General features: G+C 39.9%; 1 protein-coding gene across 3 annotated transcripts in view; it reads left to right on the forward strand.

Moving 5' to 3' along the window:
- LOC309338224 (utrophin-like) overlaps positions 1-20,688 on the forward strand; it is a gene marked incomplete at its 3' end in the record, with an annotated part of 204,287 nt that overhangs the window by 69,198 nt on the left and 114,401 nt on the right. For all 3 annotated transcript variants that reach the window (XM_081855250.1, XM_081855251.1, XM_081855252.1), the window contains one exon: positions 19,833-20,005. In XM_081855250.1, coding sequence (XP_081711376.1) covers positions 19,833-20,005 — 173 coding nt within the window. The remainder of the gene's footprint in view (positions 1-19,832; positions 20,006-20,688) is intronic.

Genomic DNA, 20,688 nt, shown 5'->3' on the forward strand with positions numbered 1-20,688 from the left:
TTCATTTGGAGGAAAAGTTGATGTTATCCTTAGATTTGTGAAGCATTTGTGGGGGAGGGAGGAAGAAGGAGTTGCTGTGAAATCTGAGAAATGGGAAACGAGAGATTCCCCACTATGCACCAATAGTACAATTCAGTGAGCACATAGTGGTTTGGGTGCTATGTGTGCTGCTTGCGAGGGAAAGAGGATCAAGATGTTCCTATACTTTGATGCTGGAAGGGAAATAGACATCCTTCAAAGAAAATCACTGAGCTTGATTGCTGAGATTATCTGGAGGTTCCCTGTTAGTTGTCTCCTGTGTTATGGAGGCCTGGCTGCCCTCAATGGGAAGTTAGGCATTTAATGTTGCTGTGAAAAACTTTTCCAGCAGAGATTCAGCAGGTAGCCTCACAATGGATTTTCAGATGACCTTTTAATGCTTTCAGGCCTATGCAGTTGTTTATAATTCTATCAAGCAGATAGTCATTTTCAGGATTGTTCTGTACTCTTTTAATTGTTTTATGTTCTGTATTACTGCACAACACCCTGGATGGGCGATATATAAATACTTTGATAAGTAAATACAAATAAATAAAATACGTTGGGGGAACTCCTGTGCGTGGGCAGGTGAAAGTAACATTGGTGCTGTGATTTTTTCGGTGGGTTTTCCCTTACCTCAGGGGTGTGTAAGGCACCAGTGCATGCAAGGATGGATTGGAGGTTATCAGGCTATGTATAGTATTTTCAGGAGAAATAACACTTTGTTCAGGAATATAAGGCACCCTGTGCTGTGAAAAGCAACAGCCCCATAGTCGGTGTCTATCCATGAGAGAAGATGGATGTGGGAAACAATTGGTAACAACTGTGTACAGTGGTACCTTGGATTACAGATGCTTCAGGTTACAGACGCTTCAGGTTACAGACTCTGCAAACCCAGAAATAGTATCTCGGGTTAAGAACTTTGCTTCAGGATGAGAACAGAAATTGCGTGGTGGCGGCAGCAGCAGCAGGAGGCCCCATTAGCTAAAGTGGTACCTCAGGCTAAGAACAGTTTCAGGTTAAGAACGGACCTCCAGAACGAATTAAGTTCTTAACCGGAGGTACCACTCTACTTATTGTCCTAAGCGCTGATAATCTAGAAAGCTGATGTGAAACCACTGTAATAGGATTTTAGGTGTTAATGAAGCAGTCAGCATTCAAGTTCTAATGGGAGATGAAACCAAAAAATGACACAAGGTGAACAAGGCCTGTTAAAATTAGATATGAACCTCAGAATGGCTTGGTCTTTTTTCCTTGATGTGGCATTCAAGGTTCTCCCTGACAGGCTACAACATCAAATACACTATAATGCTTTCTTCCTTTCACCAGTTAGCTGAATAATAAACCAGAAAATTGCATATTAGAAGGATAACCTACAAAAGAAAGCACTGTTCTCACTGCTAATTTTGGCCTGTATTCAATCCTTTGTTTTAGGCAGTAAGCAACACGTATATTTTGATGAAGTAAAATTATTTTACGTAACCATTACTTATTACTAATTATCACATGACACTTTGAAGAAAGAGAGAATATTTGAACTCTTAGTGTTCAAGGTTTCTAATTAGTGTTGGATTTTCTAGTTTAGAAAATTAAGTTTAAGGGTTTATGTAAGAAAATGGTCAATCACAGTTTCTGTGTTCCATAGATAGCATGAACAATTGTTACCTCTTTATTTTATTTTTACAGCTTTTTAAGTGCTTAAGAAGTATATATCAACTTAATTTGAAAACTAAATATATCTTGTTCATTCAGCTTTTATTCCTTTGTGATCCTCATGGATTGCCACTGAATTTTCTTAAATGGTTCAAAATCTTTTCAGTATTATTCCAAGTGATGTAGAGTTAATGCTACAATGGATGTTTGACAGTGGAACAGTCTCCCTCCAACCTTCCTTGGAGGTTTTTAAGCAGAGGTTGGATGGCCATCTGTCATGGATGCTTTAGCTGAGATTCTTGCATTGCAGGGGACTGGACTAGATGACCCTTGGGATCTCTTCCAAATCTACAATTCTACGAAGAATTCCCTTGTTGCCCCCCACTTTCTCTGGCTTTCTTCTATGCCATTGTGAATTCATTTATCTGTTTTTAGGCTGCCATAAGATATTTGATTTGTGCTCGGGGCAGAGGGGAGAAAAGAAGAGACTATTTGTTTTTAGTGAAGGTTTTAAAATGTCACACCCCCATGCATTAATGTTTCCTTCACAAACCCTTGTTCTGTCATACTCTCAAACATCAGGGAAACTTTGCAGAGGCAGTATCTGTGGCCTGGTATATTATTTTATGTTTTCTAAAAACAAGCTGAGCAGCAGAATCCATGTGAAAGATATTGTAAAAACATAGTGAGGTGGTTTCTATAGTTTAATTCAACTTCTTTTTTATTTTTTTATTTTTAATGCATAATCATAACAAAAATTACAAACATTGAATCCAAAATAATACTATACAAACAAAAGAGAACGGAACATACAAAAAAAAAAAGAAAGAAAAGAAAAGAAAAAGGAAAAAAAAACCAAACGAAACAAAACAACACTAAACAAAAATGAAAAAGCACACATCTACAGAAAAAAACCATATCATTACGTACATATACACATATTGACTTCCTTCCTTTGTTCTAAGACCTCAAAAAATTTACTCTTACTATATTGTTGTGTCTGGTTAGATTACATCCATCTTTGTCCTTTTTTTTTTTAAACACCATTTCCCCCCCCCTTTATTATTTTTTTTAAATGATATTTTATTGAATTTTAACAATAAAAAGTTATAAAACAAGCAGTAAAGAAAACACAAGAAAAAATACAAAAACACAGAAATACAAAATACAAAAAATACAGACAATTAACATAAAAGCAAAAAAACCCAGAAAAACAAAAGTCCCTCTTTTTTATCTTCTCCTCTTTAGTTAACTTATTTTCCTGACTTCCTCACGCCTCCCTTTTTTGTATTCCACTTAAAATTTAATTCAGCAAATTCATTAACTTCAAGCTTTCAATTACCATCAGTCCATTCTTACATAGTCTTTTACCTTGTTACTAGAACCCCTTCATTTCATTTCAATGTCATCAACATTCAAAAATTTTACAATGTTTCTGTAAATAGATTTTAAATTTCCTCCAATCTTCTTCCACCAACTCTTCTCCCTGGTCTCGGATTCTGCCAGTCATTTCCGCCATTTCCATATAGTCCATTACTTGCACCTGCCATTCTTCCAGGGTGGGTAGATCTTGTGTCTTCCAATGCTTTACGATGAGTATTCTTGCTGCTGCTGTAGCGTACATAAAGAAAATTCTATCCTTCTTTGGCACCAATTGGCTGACTATGCCCAGGAGAAAGGCCTCTGGTTTCTTCAGGAAAGTATACTTAAATACCTTTTTCATTTCATTATAGATCATCTTCCAGAAAGCCTTAATCCTTGGGCACGTCCACCAAAGGTGAAAGAATGTACCTTCAGTCTCTTTACATTTCCAACATTTATTATCGGGCAAATGATATATTTTTGCGAGCTTGACTGGGGTCATGTACCACCTGTACATCATTTTCATAATATTCTCTCTTAAGGCATTACATGCCATAAATTTAACCTCCCCCCTTAACCCTGTAAAGCATCATTTATTACATACCAATATACTTACTCCAGAACAATGTTTTTTCATATACTCTTTAGCACAACCCCATTCTTTTAATAATTTCTGGTCCGATTGTCCCCTTATAAATGCTGTGAGTCTGGCCAGATTTATGTATTCACAAAATTTAATTCGCCAATCTTTCACTGATGGAATTTTTCTCCCTTTTTCAGTTTTTTGCTATAAGCATCCTGGCAGCTGTTGTTGCATAGTTTAATTCAACTTCATTGGTATAGGGTCATGTCAAAGACAATCAGGCATTTTTCCTTTTTATGGAAGTAATGGAATGTCTTCATTTTTTTCTGTGTAATTTCAGTTTTATTGATTCTACTGGATTGAGTTCCACTCACATATTCCTAACTCTAAAGCTTTGTTTTTGTGGTTGCTCCCTAGCAATGTGCTTGATTAAAATTACTTTTCTCTGAAAACTCGTAAACTTTTAAGCACTGATGTTGTGCACTCTTGTCATCAGCACTACATGTTTGTGTGCATGTGCCATCTTGCCCTGTTTCAAACAGAATAGATAGTGCGTAATCACTGCAATACAGATTTTGGGCTTTTGGACTGTTGAATAGCAGTTTTATAGATTGCACATTCATTTCTATTTAGGCTTTCTTTTCAGAACTTAGTTTTAATTATTAAGTCAGATCTTGTATGGGATTTGTGCAGTCTGTTTGAAAGAACATGCACAGCAGTTCTGAAAGCTCTTTTATAGTGGTTGTGTTAACTGGTGTAAGTAGTAAACACACTCTTTATTGCTAGCACTGATGTATCTTCCTGCAACATCGGCATAAACATTCTATTGATAGACCTGTGTACATGTAAAACACCTCTTTTTTTTTTTAGTGTATTTGGTAATATTGTTAATGGAGGATGTGCTAATAGCACCAGAACATTCCTGTTATATCCTTCATAAAAACTCAATTGCAAAATTCATTGGGCAAAGAAGTTTTCAGAGGTGATCTGTGTTATCGTTCTGCTTGTGGCAGTAAGCCAGTTTCATCCTTAAAAGATTAGCTGAAACTTATTTGCACAAGTGCTTAAACTGACAGAATGCCAGCTTTCTAGAGTCTTTGGTGTCTTCAGTCTTTTGTAAAGTCTGTATTTCTCTATAGTGCTTGTGGGTTTTTTTGCTAGAAAAATTGGATTCTGGGTGTCCACACATACAAAACTGAACTATGTTTTTGTAATTACACAGGAATCTAAACTATAGCTGGACATTCTGTTTTTGTCTCGGAATTAAAGTGTTTTGTATTTATGGTTTTGCATTTACATGCTTATTTCTTTGTCAAAGAGGAAGAATGTAAAGCTTCTGTTTATAAGGGGCTCCCCACTGCACCCCATGTATTTAACATGGAAGTGTGAGTTACAGTTGCAAGAAAATCCAATAATTAGTTGAGCTTTTTCATTGCAAGAGCAATTGTGTTACAGAGAGAAACATAAATGTCCAATAATGTACAAGGGACACGGGTGGCACTGTGGTCTAAACCACAGAACTAGGGCTTGGTGATCAGAAGGTCGGCAGTTCAAATCCCCGCGATGGGGTGAGCTCCTGTTGCTGAGTCCCTGCTCCTGCCAACCTAGCAGTTCGAAAGCACGAAGTGCAAGTAGATAAATAGGTACCGCTCCGGAGGGAAGGTAAACATTGTTGCCATGCACTGCTCTGGTTTCGCCAGAAGCAGCTTAGTCCAATAATGTAGTAGTACATACGATAATTGTGCACCCTTTGCTACAGATGCTCTCGTTCATGCTAGTCACATAGCCTTTAAAACAAAACAAATTCCTTCCAGTAGCACCTTAAAGACCAACTAAGTCAGTTCTTGGTATGAGCTTTCGTGTGCATGCACACTTCTTCAGATACACTGAAACAGAAGTTTCCAGACCCTTCTATATAGTGAGAAGGTGGGGAGGGGTATTACTCAGAAGGGTGGTGGGAATGGGTGATTGGCAGATAGCTGTGATGAGCCTGTTGACGACTCTTAACGACTGCAATAGGTCTTACAGGAAAAAGCAAGGGGTGAAAAGGTGAAAAATGGCTTTGTCATGTATAATGAGATAAGAATCCAAGGTCTTTGTTCAGACCAGGTTTCTCCATTGTTTTGAGTTTGGTGATAAGTTGTAATTCAGCAGCTTCTCTTTCCAGTCTATTTCTGAAATTCCTTTGTAGTAAAACAGCTACTTTGAGATCTTGTATAGAATGTCCTGGGAGATTGAAATGTTCTCCTACTGGTTTCTCTGTCTTGTGATTCCTGGTGTAGCCTTTAAATTTGCTTTAAAACAGTTTCCCCCACTGCAGTGGCTTCCAGATATCCCTTGACCATTTGGCCGCACTGGCTGGGGTCTGATAGCATTTGTAGTCCCAAACATCTGGAGGACATCAGGTAGGGGAAGGGTGCTTATTTAAGTGAATTGCAGAATAACAGAGGAAAATTCTTAGAGCTGCTATACATTTTTGTGGAAAATGGAACCAGTACTTGCAACATCAGTATGCAGTCTTGGTCTGTTGTTTAGTTACACTGTGTCTGCTTAAGTAGGTCTAGGGCAGCAATATTTGTTAACCACGTCAGCTTATGTAACCACTGGACACAGGATGAGGAAAAATTGCCATTCTGGGTGAGATCAGTGATCTGTTTAGTTAGCAGTCTGGTGACAGTCGTCATGCAGATACCACAAGGGAGACCAGCAAGCATGACATGATGGCAATATCTGCTTCTAGTTTTTTATTTTGAAGGTATATAATAACTGAACATGAGATTTCACTTAGTACACAAGAAGAGCCATACTCACAGGAAGCAGGGCTGTCATACATCCAGAATTTCCCAGACATGTGGGAGTTGTCCATTGGAAATAGTGCCCTGGTGAAAATTCTGACAATCAGGAAAACCTAGGCGTATGGCAACCCATTTCAGAAGTGTTTATTTTTGGATGAATTTCCTTTTTTAAAAAAACACAACTCAACTTTGCCCCCCCCAAAAGAAAGCTCAACAATTTTCACTTTTTGAAATATTGTAACCCTAAAGGGTGAAAATAACAGCCCTTTCCTGGTCTTTTCTTCCTGTAAGCATTTGGTATGTTGAGGTGACTTGACTTTTAATATTAAACCTGGTCTTTATTTATCTAATTGTGCCAAACAGGTATATTTGTGGCATTGCAAATAATTATGGCAATGATTACTATAAGTTGAGTATATGTTTTGTGAAGTAATACTTCTTAAATCTGATTTATTTTTATTTTTCTGTTGAAAGCTGTTAAGGTGTACAGGTAACAGTGAAATTAGTGGGAGGGAGGTGGATTTGAGAAGCCTGCTTTTGTTTTGCATTTCCGCATCTAACTGAAATGCTTGGATGTTTAAAATGGGGACCGAAATGGCCCAAGCTTTTCCAAAGGTTTCTTCATATGTCTGGTGATGTTGAATAGAAGCCTCCATCTGTGTTGCGGCTCATCTGGCATACATTATCATCTTTGCTATGGAACAATGTTTGGATGAATGGCAGTGTTCACATTTCATGCTGTTTAGTGTGATGAGTATGAACTGGAATGAGCAAGATTTAGCCTTGCATTCCCTCCCCCCACCTCTTTTCCTCTTACATGACTTGTAGGATAGAATCACAGACTCAGAACTATAGAGTTGGAAGGGATCATGGAGGTCCAACCCCTTGCAATCCGGGAATCTTTTGCCCAAAATGGGGCTTGAAGTCATGACCCTGAGATTAGGAGTCATTCTCTACTGACTGAGCTATGTATCATGAGCCATCTTGCCAGTCAGAGGAGGCATTAGGCAGATGCATGCAGGAAAAGGCTTTCAAGGGCTGATAGTTAGGGTAGAATCACAGAGGACTTAGAAGGAACCCCAAGGTCCATCTAGCCAAACCCTCTGCAAGACAGGGTCTTTTGCCAAACATGGGGTTCAAACCTACGACCCTTAGATCAGGCATAGGCAAACTTGGCCCTCCAGATGTTTTGGGACTACAACTCCTATCATCCCTAGCTAACAGGACCAGTGGTCAGGGATGATGGGAACTGTAGTCCCAAAACACGTGGAGGGCTGAAGTTGCCTATGCCTGCCTTAGATTAAGAATATGTTTTACTGACTGAGCTATTGGAGGGGAGATCTTACTTTAATTTTTATTTAAAGTTGGATTGTTGTGTTGTCCAAACTATAGGTTGTTGATGGTATGAACTATGGTTAACATAGCTTCATAACTGATAGTTTGAAGTTGGCTTGTTCAGGATCTGAGCCGATTATGTGATAAACCACAATTACAGTGGTACCTTGGGTTACATATGCTTCAGGTTACATACGCTTCAGGTTACAGAGTCCGCTAACCCAGATATAGGACCTCGGGTTAAGAACTTTGCTTCAGGATGAGAACAGAAATTGTGCTCCGGTGGCGCGGCAGCAGCGGGAGGCCCCATTAGCTAAAGTGGTGCTTCAGGTTAAGAACAGTTTCAGGTTAAGAATGGACCTCCGGAACGAATTAAGTACTTAACCCGAGGTACCACTTTATATAAATTTAAGGATGCAAGGGGAGCTCCTGAAGTCTCAGCTGTGAGGGAGGAGGGACTCTTTGGTCCAGTTCATGCATAGTGCTAAACTATGGTGTAGCATGACATGCAAACACCACCTCTGTGTTCCTATACTATGGCTAACATTTCACAAACTTTTTTTTAACAGCAAAAGCAACCTTTCCCACACAAGTGAAATAAAAATCTTCAAACGTTCTTATTTCTTTTACTAAGTCTGCAGCAGCACTTTCAGAGTAGTATTCCTCTGATCGCTACCTGTTTCACAGGGTTTGGGCATCTGCACCCTGAGCAGCACTGTGATGGACACACTGATGTCAAGTGAAGCCATTGGCGGGTTTAGATGGAACTGATATGAGTAAGAGTTGCAGTGCTGAGAGGCTTTGTCACTGTTCAGTTTTCAGAAATTGCTTGCTTGCTGGGAAATATAGCGAAGCGTTTTGCTTGTACGTCTCCTCCATAAGATGTAAAGGAAACATTGGCAAAAATTGAAATGTGCACTCTCTTCACTTTTCGAATGGAATTTCTTTTTCTTTTCTTTTCTTTCTGTTAGCAAATCGGAAGTGATTGCCTAGTAGCAAAACTCCAGGTGTCAGGTTTCCTGCTGAAATGAGAGCAAAAGGCCTCATATGAAAACGATCTGTGTGTGTTGAGACTGAGGTAATGGAAGCAGAGCAGCAGCAGGCTTTGGCGCAAGATTTACTGTTACTTTAACCGTTTTTGTTTTGTTTTAATGTTATTTTTTTTCAAAGCCGTAGTCGGGAAGAATGAATGTTTGGGTTTCTTTTGGAAGAAGAGAATGAGAGAAGTTGTAAAATAGCAGGAGCTGATGGCCCAGGATTTTCCATTGCTCTATAGGTACTAAAGTTTTTTTCAGTAAGGGAGGGGAGGCCTCCAGGAAGTGGGAGTGGGCTTAGCTTCAGAGGAAAGCAAAGGGTGGTGGAAGGGAGGGTGCAGATTAAAATAATAAACATATCCTAGGGATGGATTGCCACACTGTTGCCAGAGCTAGTGGGGGATCTAAAGGACAAGATCCCTGCGAAGGTTGGGAAGGTTATATATCTTGTGAGATTTTGCTTGGGAGTTTTACTGAAACAAAGTGAATAACGGTTTTTCCCTGGTGTTTTTTCCCCTCCTATTGGAAAGCAGAGCAGCATCCCCTAGGCTAGTCAGGCAGAGGGAAATGGAGTGAAACTGGCTTGGTTATTTCCATAGCAACACAAGTCTGCTGGTCACCAGGACAGCGTGTGTGTGAGAGAGAACAGGAGAAAAGAGGTAGCCTGTTTTCCAGCATTTGGTGATGCCTTTTTCCTTCAGACTGAAGTGCAATTTGTCCTACTTTAACTTTTTTCACAAGTTGGCTGTTGTTTTACAGCACAATTTTTTTATTTTTTAGCAAAAGTCGTTTGTAAATGAATGGAGAAACACTGGCAGAGTATTTTCCTTTCTTTCTTTTATGTGCCATGAGGATATAGCGTCGTTTGCGGAGTGTAATTGAGACCAAACGTTGAGCTTGGGGCCCAGGAGAGAAAATATTTTGGGCCTGCAGGTCATTAGTGAGGTGAGCAAAAGGGAATCCTGGGCGGTCTATGAAGAAAACATGCCAGCCTCATGGAACCTGGTTAATAGAACAAGTAGAATTAAGCTTACTTACTCTGAACTATCCAGCCTGAAAACAATTGGGCACAGTGGGGCAGCAGAATGATGTTGCGGCCTAAGCTGCCACTGATCAGGATTTTCCAAAGAACTTTGAAGAGGTATAGTTGGAAAAATATATGTATGCACACCTTTTGAAGGCAACAGACCTGATGATTTGAAAACCTTCGTTAGGAAGATGTAGGTGCCAAAGGGAGAGTGAAGAATGATTGGCCTGAACTTCAGCTTACGGGAATTACTGACAGCATTTGAAAAGGTATGAAGAAGGCGAGTTTAAACTCTTTACTTTTCTTTAAAAAGAAGAAGAAAATTCTCACTATTCTTTTTTTCCTGGGAGAATACCCAGTGCCTCATAGGTTGTTTTTTTAAAAAAGTGTTCTGCAATGGCATTTTTTCTTGTACTGCCTGTAGCATTAATTCAAACTCCTCCATATGCTTTCTTAATAAGTAACAGAACTATCCAGCAGTGCCCAGTTATGTGAATAAGGGGCCTTTTCATGGAGTGATGCGATTGAACACTTGCTATTCAATAGAAAGCATTTCATAACTTCTTGCTGAAAGAAATGACGGTAGCTTTTTCTTTTTGTTTTAAGTTTGCAAGTAGTTCAGTGGCTCCATCAAATGTGAACAGTGTTTTTCTCACCTTTTGTTTCTCTCTTTTACTCCCTTCAGATTGTATCAAGCAGCCTAATAAGAGTAATGCTGGGGAAATATGGTACTTTGGTCATTCATTGGTTATATTTCTTAAAATGTTTCCTTTTCTCCTAAGTACCAGAAATGTGTTTGGTATCTGAAAAATGCATTGATGCAGCAAATTCTAAACCTTGACTTTGCTTCTTTCAATTAGAATGGCACATCAAAAGTTGACATATAGCAAAAGGAGTGAATTTTTTTTTCTTACCTGCATCTTTTTCAGGCTTCGAATTACTACTTAGAGTATCACTAATGTACACATGCTGTGCAATAGTACTACTATAATGCTTGTTGACACCATTGGGTTTTGCTCAGTGGAAGGGATAAGTTTCAAAGTAAGAGGCGAGCAAATATATTGAATGCTGCTCTTTTGGAGTTACCATTTATATAACTTTTGTGAATCCTACTAGCTAGCTACCATATTTTTTGCTCTATAAGACTCACTTTTTCCCTCCTAAAAAGTAAAGGGAAATGTGTGTGTGTCTTATAGAGCGAATGCAGGCTGCGCAGCTGTCCCAGAAACCAGAACAACAAGAGGGGTCGCTGCTTTCACTTCTGGGATTCAGAATATTTTTTTTCTTGTTTTACTCCTCCAAAAACTAGGTGCGTCTTGTGGTCTGGTGCATCTTATAGAGCGAAAAATACGGTAACTGAAATCAAACACAAATTGGATATCATACAGTTGTTGGCATTAGAAAGAGATGTTTTGAGTGGCATTCGGAAACATATTAGAAAGTATGTGGCAATAATGGTTCTGTTTGTTTGTTTGCTTGTTTGTTTAAACACCCTTAGCATAACATGTGTAGTCTTAATTAATTGCTGTGTTTCACTTGATTTGAGAGCTGGTAATTATTACCAATAGCCGGACCGTGTGTTGTAATTGCAGCTATTAATTGTAAAAGTTTAGATCAGATACTGAAGGTTAGCAAGCTGTAGTGGCAACTTTAATGTGCCAGCTTTCAATTAATTTAGTGATGTGTTTAGAAAGCAGCTCCTGTGTGGGCAGTTCTGTCTGCTTCTTTCAAAGGAGATCTGGTGCTTGCAAGTTTCAGTTTCCAGCTGCTAATGCCCACCCCCAAATCTCCCATTGCATTTTTACTCTAATAGTAACAAGTTCAGCACCAGGGAAATTGATGTCACAGATTTCGAACAAGGGAGAAAGTTGTAAAGCATTATAAAAGATGCGAATTAGTGTTACTATTGTATTCATGTAAGGATAACTTATTTTGTAAAAATACATTACTTGTTGCTTGCTTATATGCTTATATATATGTGATGCTGCTGCAGCAGAATCCTGGCCATTTTAGCTGGCTATAGTAGTCAGAAATTTGAATGTGAGCCTTTAATTGGATTCCTACACATTTTCCTAATGACAAAGCAGTTATCACGTTGGTTGATTGTTGGGAACACAAGTTACTTGGCTGTCTAGGACAGTAGTTTCCAACACACATCCTGCTGGACCACTTGAAAAATGCTGATGAGGGTCTTGATGGACCACTTAATGAGTTTTCTACCTGTTGTAGCAATTGTAAGGCACTCTATGATTTTTAATTGTATTTTCGTCGTTTCTTTTATTTCTTACATATTGCATTGTATTACAATTTGAATTCCAAAGAGCTCATATTGTAATACAACAAAATACAAAATCCTGTCCATTATTTCCACTTCCTCGACTTCCCTGGGATACCAGGAAGCACAATGGTCTTCAGTCAGCAAGAGAGTATGCCTAGGTAGTGGGGAATTTTGTCCAATTTCCTGTGCCATTACTTTATTCTAGATCAGGGATGGGGAACATGTGGCCCTCCAGGTGATGAACTACAACTCCCATCACCACTTACTAGTGGCCATGCTGGCTAGGGTTGATGGGTGTTGTAGTCCAACAACAGCCAGAGGGCTATAGGTTCCCCATTGGTTTTCTAGAGATTGACCAGGATTTTGACAGAGGTGTGACCATGTTAGTAAGGAACTCCCTAAGGCCTAAATGGGCAGCCTCTGAGGGCAGACCAGTACAACCCCAGATAAGACTGAGGCACTGTGGGTGGGTGGTTCCTTAGAGTCTAGACCAGATGGATGAGGGGTTGCCTGGTCTTGATGGGGTTACACTCCCTCCAAAGGAGCAGGCACACAGCTTGGGATACCTTCCAGATCCATTGCTGTTAGTTGAGGATCAGGTGGCCTCAGTGGTATGGAATGCCTTCCTTGAGCTTTGGTTGGTAACCCTTTAATTATTCTGAGCACTTGGGGGCAGGGATGTGTGTGTGTGTGTGTGTGTGCGCGCACACCATGCACGTGTGAAGGTGAATGGTCATGTCTTCACTTAGAGCAGGAGTGTGATTTGTTTTTGTCTGCCTTATTTTTTCTCCTGGCACTTCTATGGGACTGTTGGCTCATAGCAGTTAAAAGACTAAAATGGGAAAAATCAGAAAGTAATTCTATAGTTCTGGCTTGTTGTCAGAGTCATTCTTTGTGTTACCAAGGCTCATGTATGTGTATGTATATGTTCTGGAGACTTCAGAAATAAACATTCCCACACTCCAAAATGCTGCTATTAAAAGGATGAAAATTCACCAGGTATTAGCTATTGGAGACCCTTTGCTCAACAAGAGTGTCTATGTCTCAAGCTGCATATCACTATTCTGGAGGTGATGCAGACTGTATTGGGAGGTTCCTGATAAGGTTTTGGGTATTATTTAATGACCTTGCTTAAATGGGAACATAGAAGATTCTTTTTTAAAAAAAATAATAATAACACCAGATATGATATTAAAACAACTTGAGCTCTTAAGTAATTTCATTATGCTTTAAAAAAAAAACAAGCATAACCAATGGCCCAACAGTTACACTTTGATTTACCTATACTTTATTCACAATTGATATTATTCTAGGCAGTGTTATCTTTTAGTGACAGTTTTACAAGGATTTAATAGCTTTGTTTACATCCATGTCTACAAGCTGCTTGAGTACAATAGTAGTTCTGTGCAAGGGTTAGCACGCAAAGCTTTCTTTTTCTGTGTGGTTCTTCCTTTCTAAATTTACAGTGGCACCTCAGGTTAAGAACTTAATTCGTTCTGGAGGTCTGTTCTTAACCTGAAACTGTTCTTAACCTGAAGCACCACTTTAGCTAATGGGGCCTCCTGCTGCTGCCGTGCTGCTGGAGCACGATTTCTGTTCTCATCCTGAAGCAAAGTTCTTAACCCGAGGTACTATTTCTGGGTTAGCGGAGTCTGTAACCTGAAGCGTATGTAACCTGAAGCGTATGTAACCCGAGGTCCCACTGTACATTCATTTGTCTACAGTTATAGGTGTCTGTAAATAAAGACAAAGTTACACCTATGTTCTGAAACATGGAAACTGGACCTGTATTGTTTGTAATTTTCTGTGGTAGGTCCCCCTCCCTCCACCATTTGATGCAGAGGAACAGATATTTGACATGCTCTTTACCCTGCTATCCTGGAAGCAGGAGAAATAGGAGCTGATTTATTGTAGGAAGGGATACCTAAAGCGTTGGATTCAAAATGCTGCAAGCGGCTTTGTCTGCCCTACAGAGCCAAGGGTGCTTTATCAATGACAGCAAGTCCCTGTTAGCAGTGACCAAACAGAGATGCTCCTGATTACATCTGTATGGAAGGAAGCAGTCCCACTGGGTTGTGCTTGTTGTGTATGGATTGAGGCTTCAGCTTCCCCTGAGAGATCATGCCACAGGTTTTACATTTTCACTTGCAAACAAAACGATCAGCAGCTAAAATACTTTTGGTGTGCTACCTGGAAAAGGTTTATTCTCAAAGGGGTTTGCTTCATGTTAGTTTCAGATAGACTGAACCCTAACCACAGCTTCAAGTAGTTTCCTTGGGTGCAGCTGGTGGTTAGTCACACTAGTGCTTTGGGGTTTTGCCTACTTGTATGTATAAACTTGGAGCTATCTTGATGTTTTTATATGTGTGGTGATTAGATTCCCCCCCTCTTTTTTTTGGCTGGTGCACATTGGTAACCTGTAAGGAGGAAAAATGTTTGAGTTTAAAAACTTTATCAGGAGCCTGAAATTAAAAGAGAACAAAATTAGAAGACTGGCAGGTTGGCAACGCATCTGTACCAGTCTGTAGACAAGATAATTGGGAAATGAACATATGGGGGGAATTTTGTAGCCCTCCTTAATTTTATGAAATTTAAATTTCAAGCATTGGATGCCTTGTTTGCCATGTTGCCTGTCAAAATGTAGCAGCATTAACTATTTTGTGTCTTTATTTGTATGTGTCTGTACAATTGTACATGTCGCAGGAGACTTGCACATATCAGAGGGTGGATGGACCAGTATGGAGTGCACATAGGGTGTGAAGGTTGTTGAAAAATGTCGGAGGGTAGGGTGCTCTTGTGCTCAGGTCCTGCTGTGAGAACCGGACGATGGACTAGATGGGCCACTGACCTGATCCAACAGAACTCTCCTTATTTTCCTATGAAAGGATTCTCCCTAAAGATTAGGGTGTGAGCCATATTGTATTGGTAGCCCGCTCAGCTTTGTGAAAGCAGCGGCAATTTATTTATGTGTTTACCCATATTAAAATATCCTAAGCACTATGCTTAGAAAAACACATGCCATCAAAAAGTATCGCAGTCTACACAACTGGGTACAAAATGAAGGTAATGGTGGTGAAAGCAAATGAAGGTGAATGAAGCAGGTGGGGTAGTTTACACAGGGAGCTGCCTTATACTGAGTCATACTTTTGGTCTACTGGAGCTTAGTATTGTCTACAGTGACAGGCAGAAGCTCTTTAGGATTTCAGGCAGAGGACATTCCCAGCCCTACCAGGAGATGCTGAGGATTGAACTTGGGATCTTCTGCATGCAAAGCAGATGCTTTAGCACTGAGCCATGGCTCTTCACCTTGACATGTTCACCCTTTGCAGCGTTTACCTGTTCAACAATCTGTTTGAGTTTGTTTTCCTCAGGTACATTCAGGAAAAAAGCTAGCCTGTTTCTGAGAGTTCTGGTCCTTGTCATATTGCGATCTAGAAATGCTAGTTCCTACTTCACCAAGCATGATTGAGAGTTCCCTGGAAATTCAGTTGCTGTCTCCTCCTGCCAAAACAAACAACTTCAGGAGTAAGAGAGGGTTTTAGATCAGAATCTGGGCAGGGGGAAAGCAACTAACGAAAACATTTGCAAGAAACAATCGAAGAACTGACCCAGAGAGAAAAGATGACTTGCCAAACAAATGACAAGCCTGGCTGGGTGGTCTCTAGTCACACAGTTTACGGCAGTCAAAAAGAGTTCCATCAAGAGTAAAGGTTAGCATTAAAGAATTTCTGTGCCTGCACCATACAGTAGCCAGCTTTGTAGTCCAGACTTTCAGAGGGAATGAGGATTCAAATGAGAATTTCACTGATAGCAAAGAGTTAACGTTAAAGAACTTTTGCATGTGAATTTACAGAACCGGTCAGCCTGAATTTTGCCTGTGCACGAACAAAATCTTGTTTAACTTTCTGAGATGGTGAAATGACATTCAGTTCATAATACATTTGAGTGGGCAGATGTATAGTCTAAATTACGTAATATTTGTTGTTGTTGACATCTCTAGTTTGTTTGCTTTTTAGTGCCCACCAAAGGGTTCCATATTAATTTAATTACATTTCTACCTGTATATCTTGTGACTGGGGAACAGCCAACCCATGGACCCAATCTGGCCCAAGCCATGCCCTGTGGCCTGCCACTGCCCACAATTTAATATTAATTTACTGGAAATGACAATTTTGATATTGGCATTGGCAGTGCTAACACAACACTGCAGGGCCATGGGGCACCTTCGTTAGTGGTACACCTGCCCCTGGCCAACTGCTTCATCCATAAGAATGATGGTGCACCACACTTCCTGCTTCCAGTCTCCCAGGAATTCTTGTCATGAGTGTTCTCCTTTTCTCTTCACCTGACAACATTTGGCCACACGGACAATCCTGCTGGTCCAATAGGGAGAAAGTGAAGAGGAGGAGATGGAAGGGCAGGTAGAGCAATAGATGGACTGAGTGAAACAAAAGAGAAAAGGGAGACAGAGATTCTAGGTGCCCATGTTAATGTTGTGTGACTGTGTGTGTGTGTGTGTGTGTGTGTGTGTAAGTGTGGATTGGCCCCATACACTTGGTTTTAGCATTCCCTACCACTAGCATGTGGCCCCAAAGGGTTGGCCAAGAGACAGTGCTAACCCTCAAACCAAAATACACTCCCTACCTCCGCCATAGTTTGGGGTGTGTGTGTGTGTGTGTGTGTGTGTGTGTGTAAGCTGCATATACTGTATCCTTTCCTGATCAAATGGTCAGGGCTGCACAGGCATAATCTTCACAAGCTTTCATTTAAAATTTGGAACTTTTTTCAAGGAGGAAAAAATGAAAATTCTTCTTAAACGATGATTCAGCAGTGATGTAGAGCCTTTCCCCTCATTGCTGTTTTCAGTATCAAGCTTTTTGTATTTTTCTGTTAGATACTATTATAGTGGTGCTAACCATGTAAAGAATGCTATAGCAACACCTTTTCATAGCATTACAATGGGTTTTTCTTCAATTTGGTTCCCTGCATTTGAGTTCAGAGACAGTACATGTATAAACAGAATCTACCCCAGATAACCAACCAATTGAGAAGCAAAACTACATCATAATTGTGTAAATGGAGAGAGACCGTGGGCAAGGGGTGATGAAAGGAAGTGCAACTTGGAAGAATGAAAAACCCTATGTGATTTCATTTCCACTGTGGAACGTTTTAAAAGTTCAGCCGTGAGGAGTGCTTGCTTCTGCTACCTCAGTTTTAAAGGGTCAAATTGGTGGGGACAAGGTGATTAACATTTCTGTCAGCTGCACTTATATTACTGATACTTGAGGAGTCAATCTGGGAGTCTGAATATATGTGAAGAAATCACTCTCAAATATCACAAGATGTTAAGGAGATGAAAGGGGTTGAAAAGGAAATAAATACAAAGAAGCTACATGTGGTTATGGAGAAAACACAAAAACCACTGCAAGAGTGTTCTATTAAACGTCACATAGTTCACTTGCAGCCCCCTCTAGTCATTGTAAGAACGCACAGAGACCATGCAGGTGAGCCCCACTCACCACCTCCATCCTTCCTCTGAAGGAGTCCCACACTCCTACAGATGTATGTGTTGAGAGCCCTGTAAACAAGGAAGTACTTGCTGAGTGTCTAAAACATTTCTCTCTCTGAAGAAACAAACAATTCCAAGTTTTATTTCACTAACTTTGTTGAAGCGTCAAATGTGTCCCTGAGATTTCATATTTTCATCCATACATCTGTTTTCTTTTCCCAGTGAGGATAATTATGCATTCCACAATACCCTAAATGAACAGGAGCAGTCAATGAATTCTTAAATGCCTGTCGTATGAATAACGGCCATTTTTAGATGCTGTGCTACCCTCGTGGGCACCTGTGTAAAAGCTCACTCGGGAGAGAATGGAACATGCTGAAATGAATATGAAAGAATCAGTTCTTTATGGCATTCCAGGCTTGTTGTATTTGATTCTCTCAAAAGGAAAATCATGTTTGTAGCATCACAAGGTTCCTGTAATAATCTTCACTGATTAATCCCATGGAGATATACTGTATGCCCCATGGCTTTCCCCCTATGTTTAAACATTCTTGCCCAGATGTTAGTAAGCAGTCATGTTGGTGTTCATTTCACAGTGCTTTTTGCTTTACTTTTGAAAAATAGAAGCTCCTCTTTTCTTGATTTCTTGGAGTTTTTTTGTTCTGTTTTACTGAAGTTTTTATAATTTGTTTTATGTTGTACCCCACCCTGTACTGGCACCAATGAAGGGCAGGCTGTACATCCTCTTAGTTCTTTAATAAATAATACATTCTGGGGCTATGCATGTGTTTATATAGAATATAATATATGACATGTAAAAGCTGAGAAGGCACATTAACTTGTGGGAAATTTAAAATGTTTTGGGGAAAGAACCACTAGACTTCTTTGTGTTCTGCCTCCAGCCTGCCAATTGGACATCCCTGTCTAGATCTCTAGACTTCCTTATAAATATTTATTAAGTCTACAGTAGGGATGGAGAAACTTGCGGCCCACCACATATGGTTGGACTACAACTCTTATCATCCCTAACCATGGCTGATGGGAGTTGTAGTCCAACAACATACAGAGGGCCATAGGTTCCCCTTCCTTGCTACAAGGCATAACACACTGACGTAACTTCATGTTGCTCCTTGCATTCGGCAACTTCAGAAATGTAAGTTTCTGAGTCTTGGAATCTTCTGAAGACTTGTATCAAGAATCATTATCACCATTTTAAAGAAATACCAATGTGATTTCAAAAACAATAAAACAAGCAACATATAACAAAACATAACAAAACAATATCATATTTAAAAAGCAGCAATAAAACTTCAGTATCAATTCCAACAGCTAGGAACTGGTATTAGCCGTCAAGAAAAGCTCATGTAAAGAGGCAGGATTTTAGCTTTCAGGAGAAGCATCCAGATCTCACTGCCCACCTGCTCTCAACAGGGAGATCATTCCAAAATGTAGGCAGCAGCACAGAAAGCCCTTCTCCATACAGCTATAAAATTCTATCTTCATTAGTTATTCAATTCAAGATGGACTCTACTTAGCACTTTATACTCTTGACCATGATTAGGTGGCTTAATGCTTTGGATACTGGATGTGTTATTGCAACCCATCTTAGTTGCTTATTCCATATGGGAATGAGTTTAGCTCTCTGGCTTTAGTTTACTGGTGATGCAGGGCTGGGGGAGTTGTAGGGGAGAAATTGCTTTCTCCTTGGGACTCTTCAAGTGCTCCTAAAAGCAGCCTACACTGTGTAAGAAATCGTTGCCATCTGGATCTGTCTTAAATGGCTTGTGTTAACATGAAGTAAGTAATTTATTTTGAAATCTTTAGTATTCCTTGCGTTAAATGTTGACAGCGATACTGGCATAATTATGTACTTAATTGTGTATAGGAAAATTGTGTGCATGCTAGGGAGATTGACAACAGTTGTCAGAATGCGGCCTTATGATACTCATCTGAACAGTTTGTTCTTGAAGTAGCATATTTCTTCTATTCCTTTCATTTTTTTCAAGAGCATATACTGTTAGGCTAAACAGAGATCTCTTTTATGAATATCTGAATAGTAGCATTAAAAAAATTATTCCTATGTGGTAACCTTGGTTTTTGATAGGGAGATAGGGGAATTCTGAATAGTTCATTATCTCTTTCTGAGTACAGTATTAACACAAGTGGGCTTTTCTTTCTTTCTTTCTTTCTTTCTTTCTTTCTTTCTTTCTTTCTTTTTGTTTTGTTTTTGTTTCCTAGGACATCCAGGCTGAAATTGATGCCCACAATGACATCTTCAAAAGCATCGATGGAAACAGGCAGAAGATGGTAAAAGCCTTGGGAAACACTGATGAGGCTGCACTGCTCCAACACCGCATTGATGACATGAACCAGCGCTGGAATGACCTGAAAGCGAAGTCTGCTAGTATCAGGTAAAATATGATTTGAAAGTTACATCTGAATCAGGGCTGCTTCCTGTGATTCACTTTTGTACAAGTATGGACACAGCTTAAAAATGCACCAATTTCATGTTAGCGCCATCCTATCATGCGCAGGCATGTCCAAATAAACATAAGAGCCCTACTGGATCAGGTCCAGGGCCATCTTGTCCAACATTTTCCTCTCACAGTGGCCTACCAGATGCCCATGGGAAGCCCACAAGCAGGCCTTGTGTGCAACACCACGGTCCTCACCTGTGATTCCTAGCACAGAAGCATTTTGGTTCCCAACAGCGGAAGCAGACTATAGCTGTTAAGGTTAGTTGTCATTGATTGCCTCATCCTTGATGAAATTGTGTAATTCTCTTTTAAAGCCTTCCAAATTGGTGCTCATCTCTACCTCTTGTGGGTGCAAATTCCACACTTTAACTTGAAGTACTTTCATTTCTGTATCCTTAATCTTCCAACATTCAGCTTCATTGGACGTCCCCTAGTGCTGTGAGAAAGGGAGGAAAACTTTTCTCTGTATGCTTTCTGCACACCATACATCTCTATCATGTCACCTCTTACTTGCCTTTTCTCTAAACTAAAAAAAAAAAAAAAACCCTCAGGCAAATGCCAAGGCCCAGGGGAACCAGCAGGTGCTGTTTACACCTTCTGGAGAACTAGAATCTGTG

Source organism: Podarcis erhardii (assembly GCF_964252035.2).
Source record: "Podarcis erhardii genome assembly, chromosome: 3".
In the NCBI taxonomy this organism is placed as follows: Eukaryota; Metazoa; Chordata; class Lepidosauria; order Squamata; family Lacertidae; genus Podarcis; species Podarcis erhardii.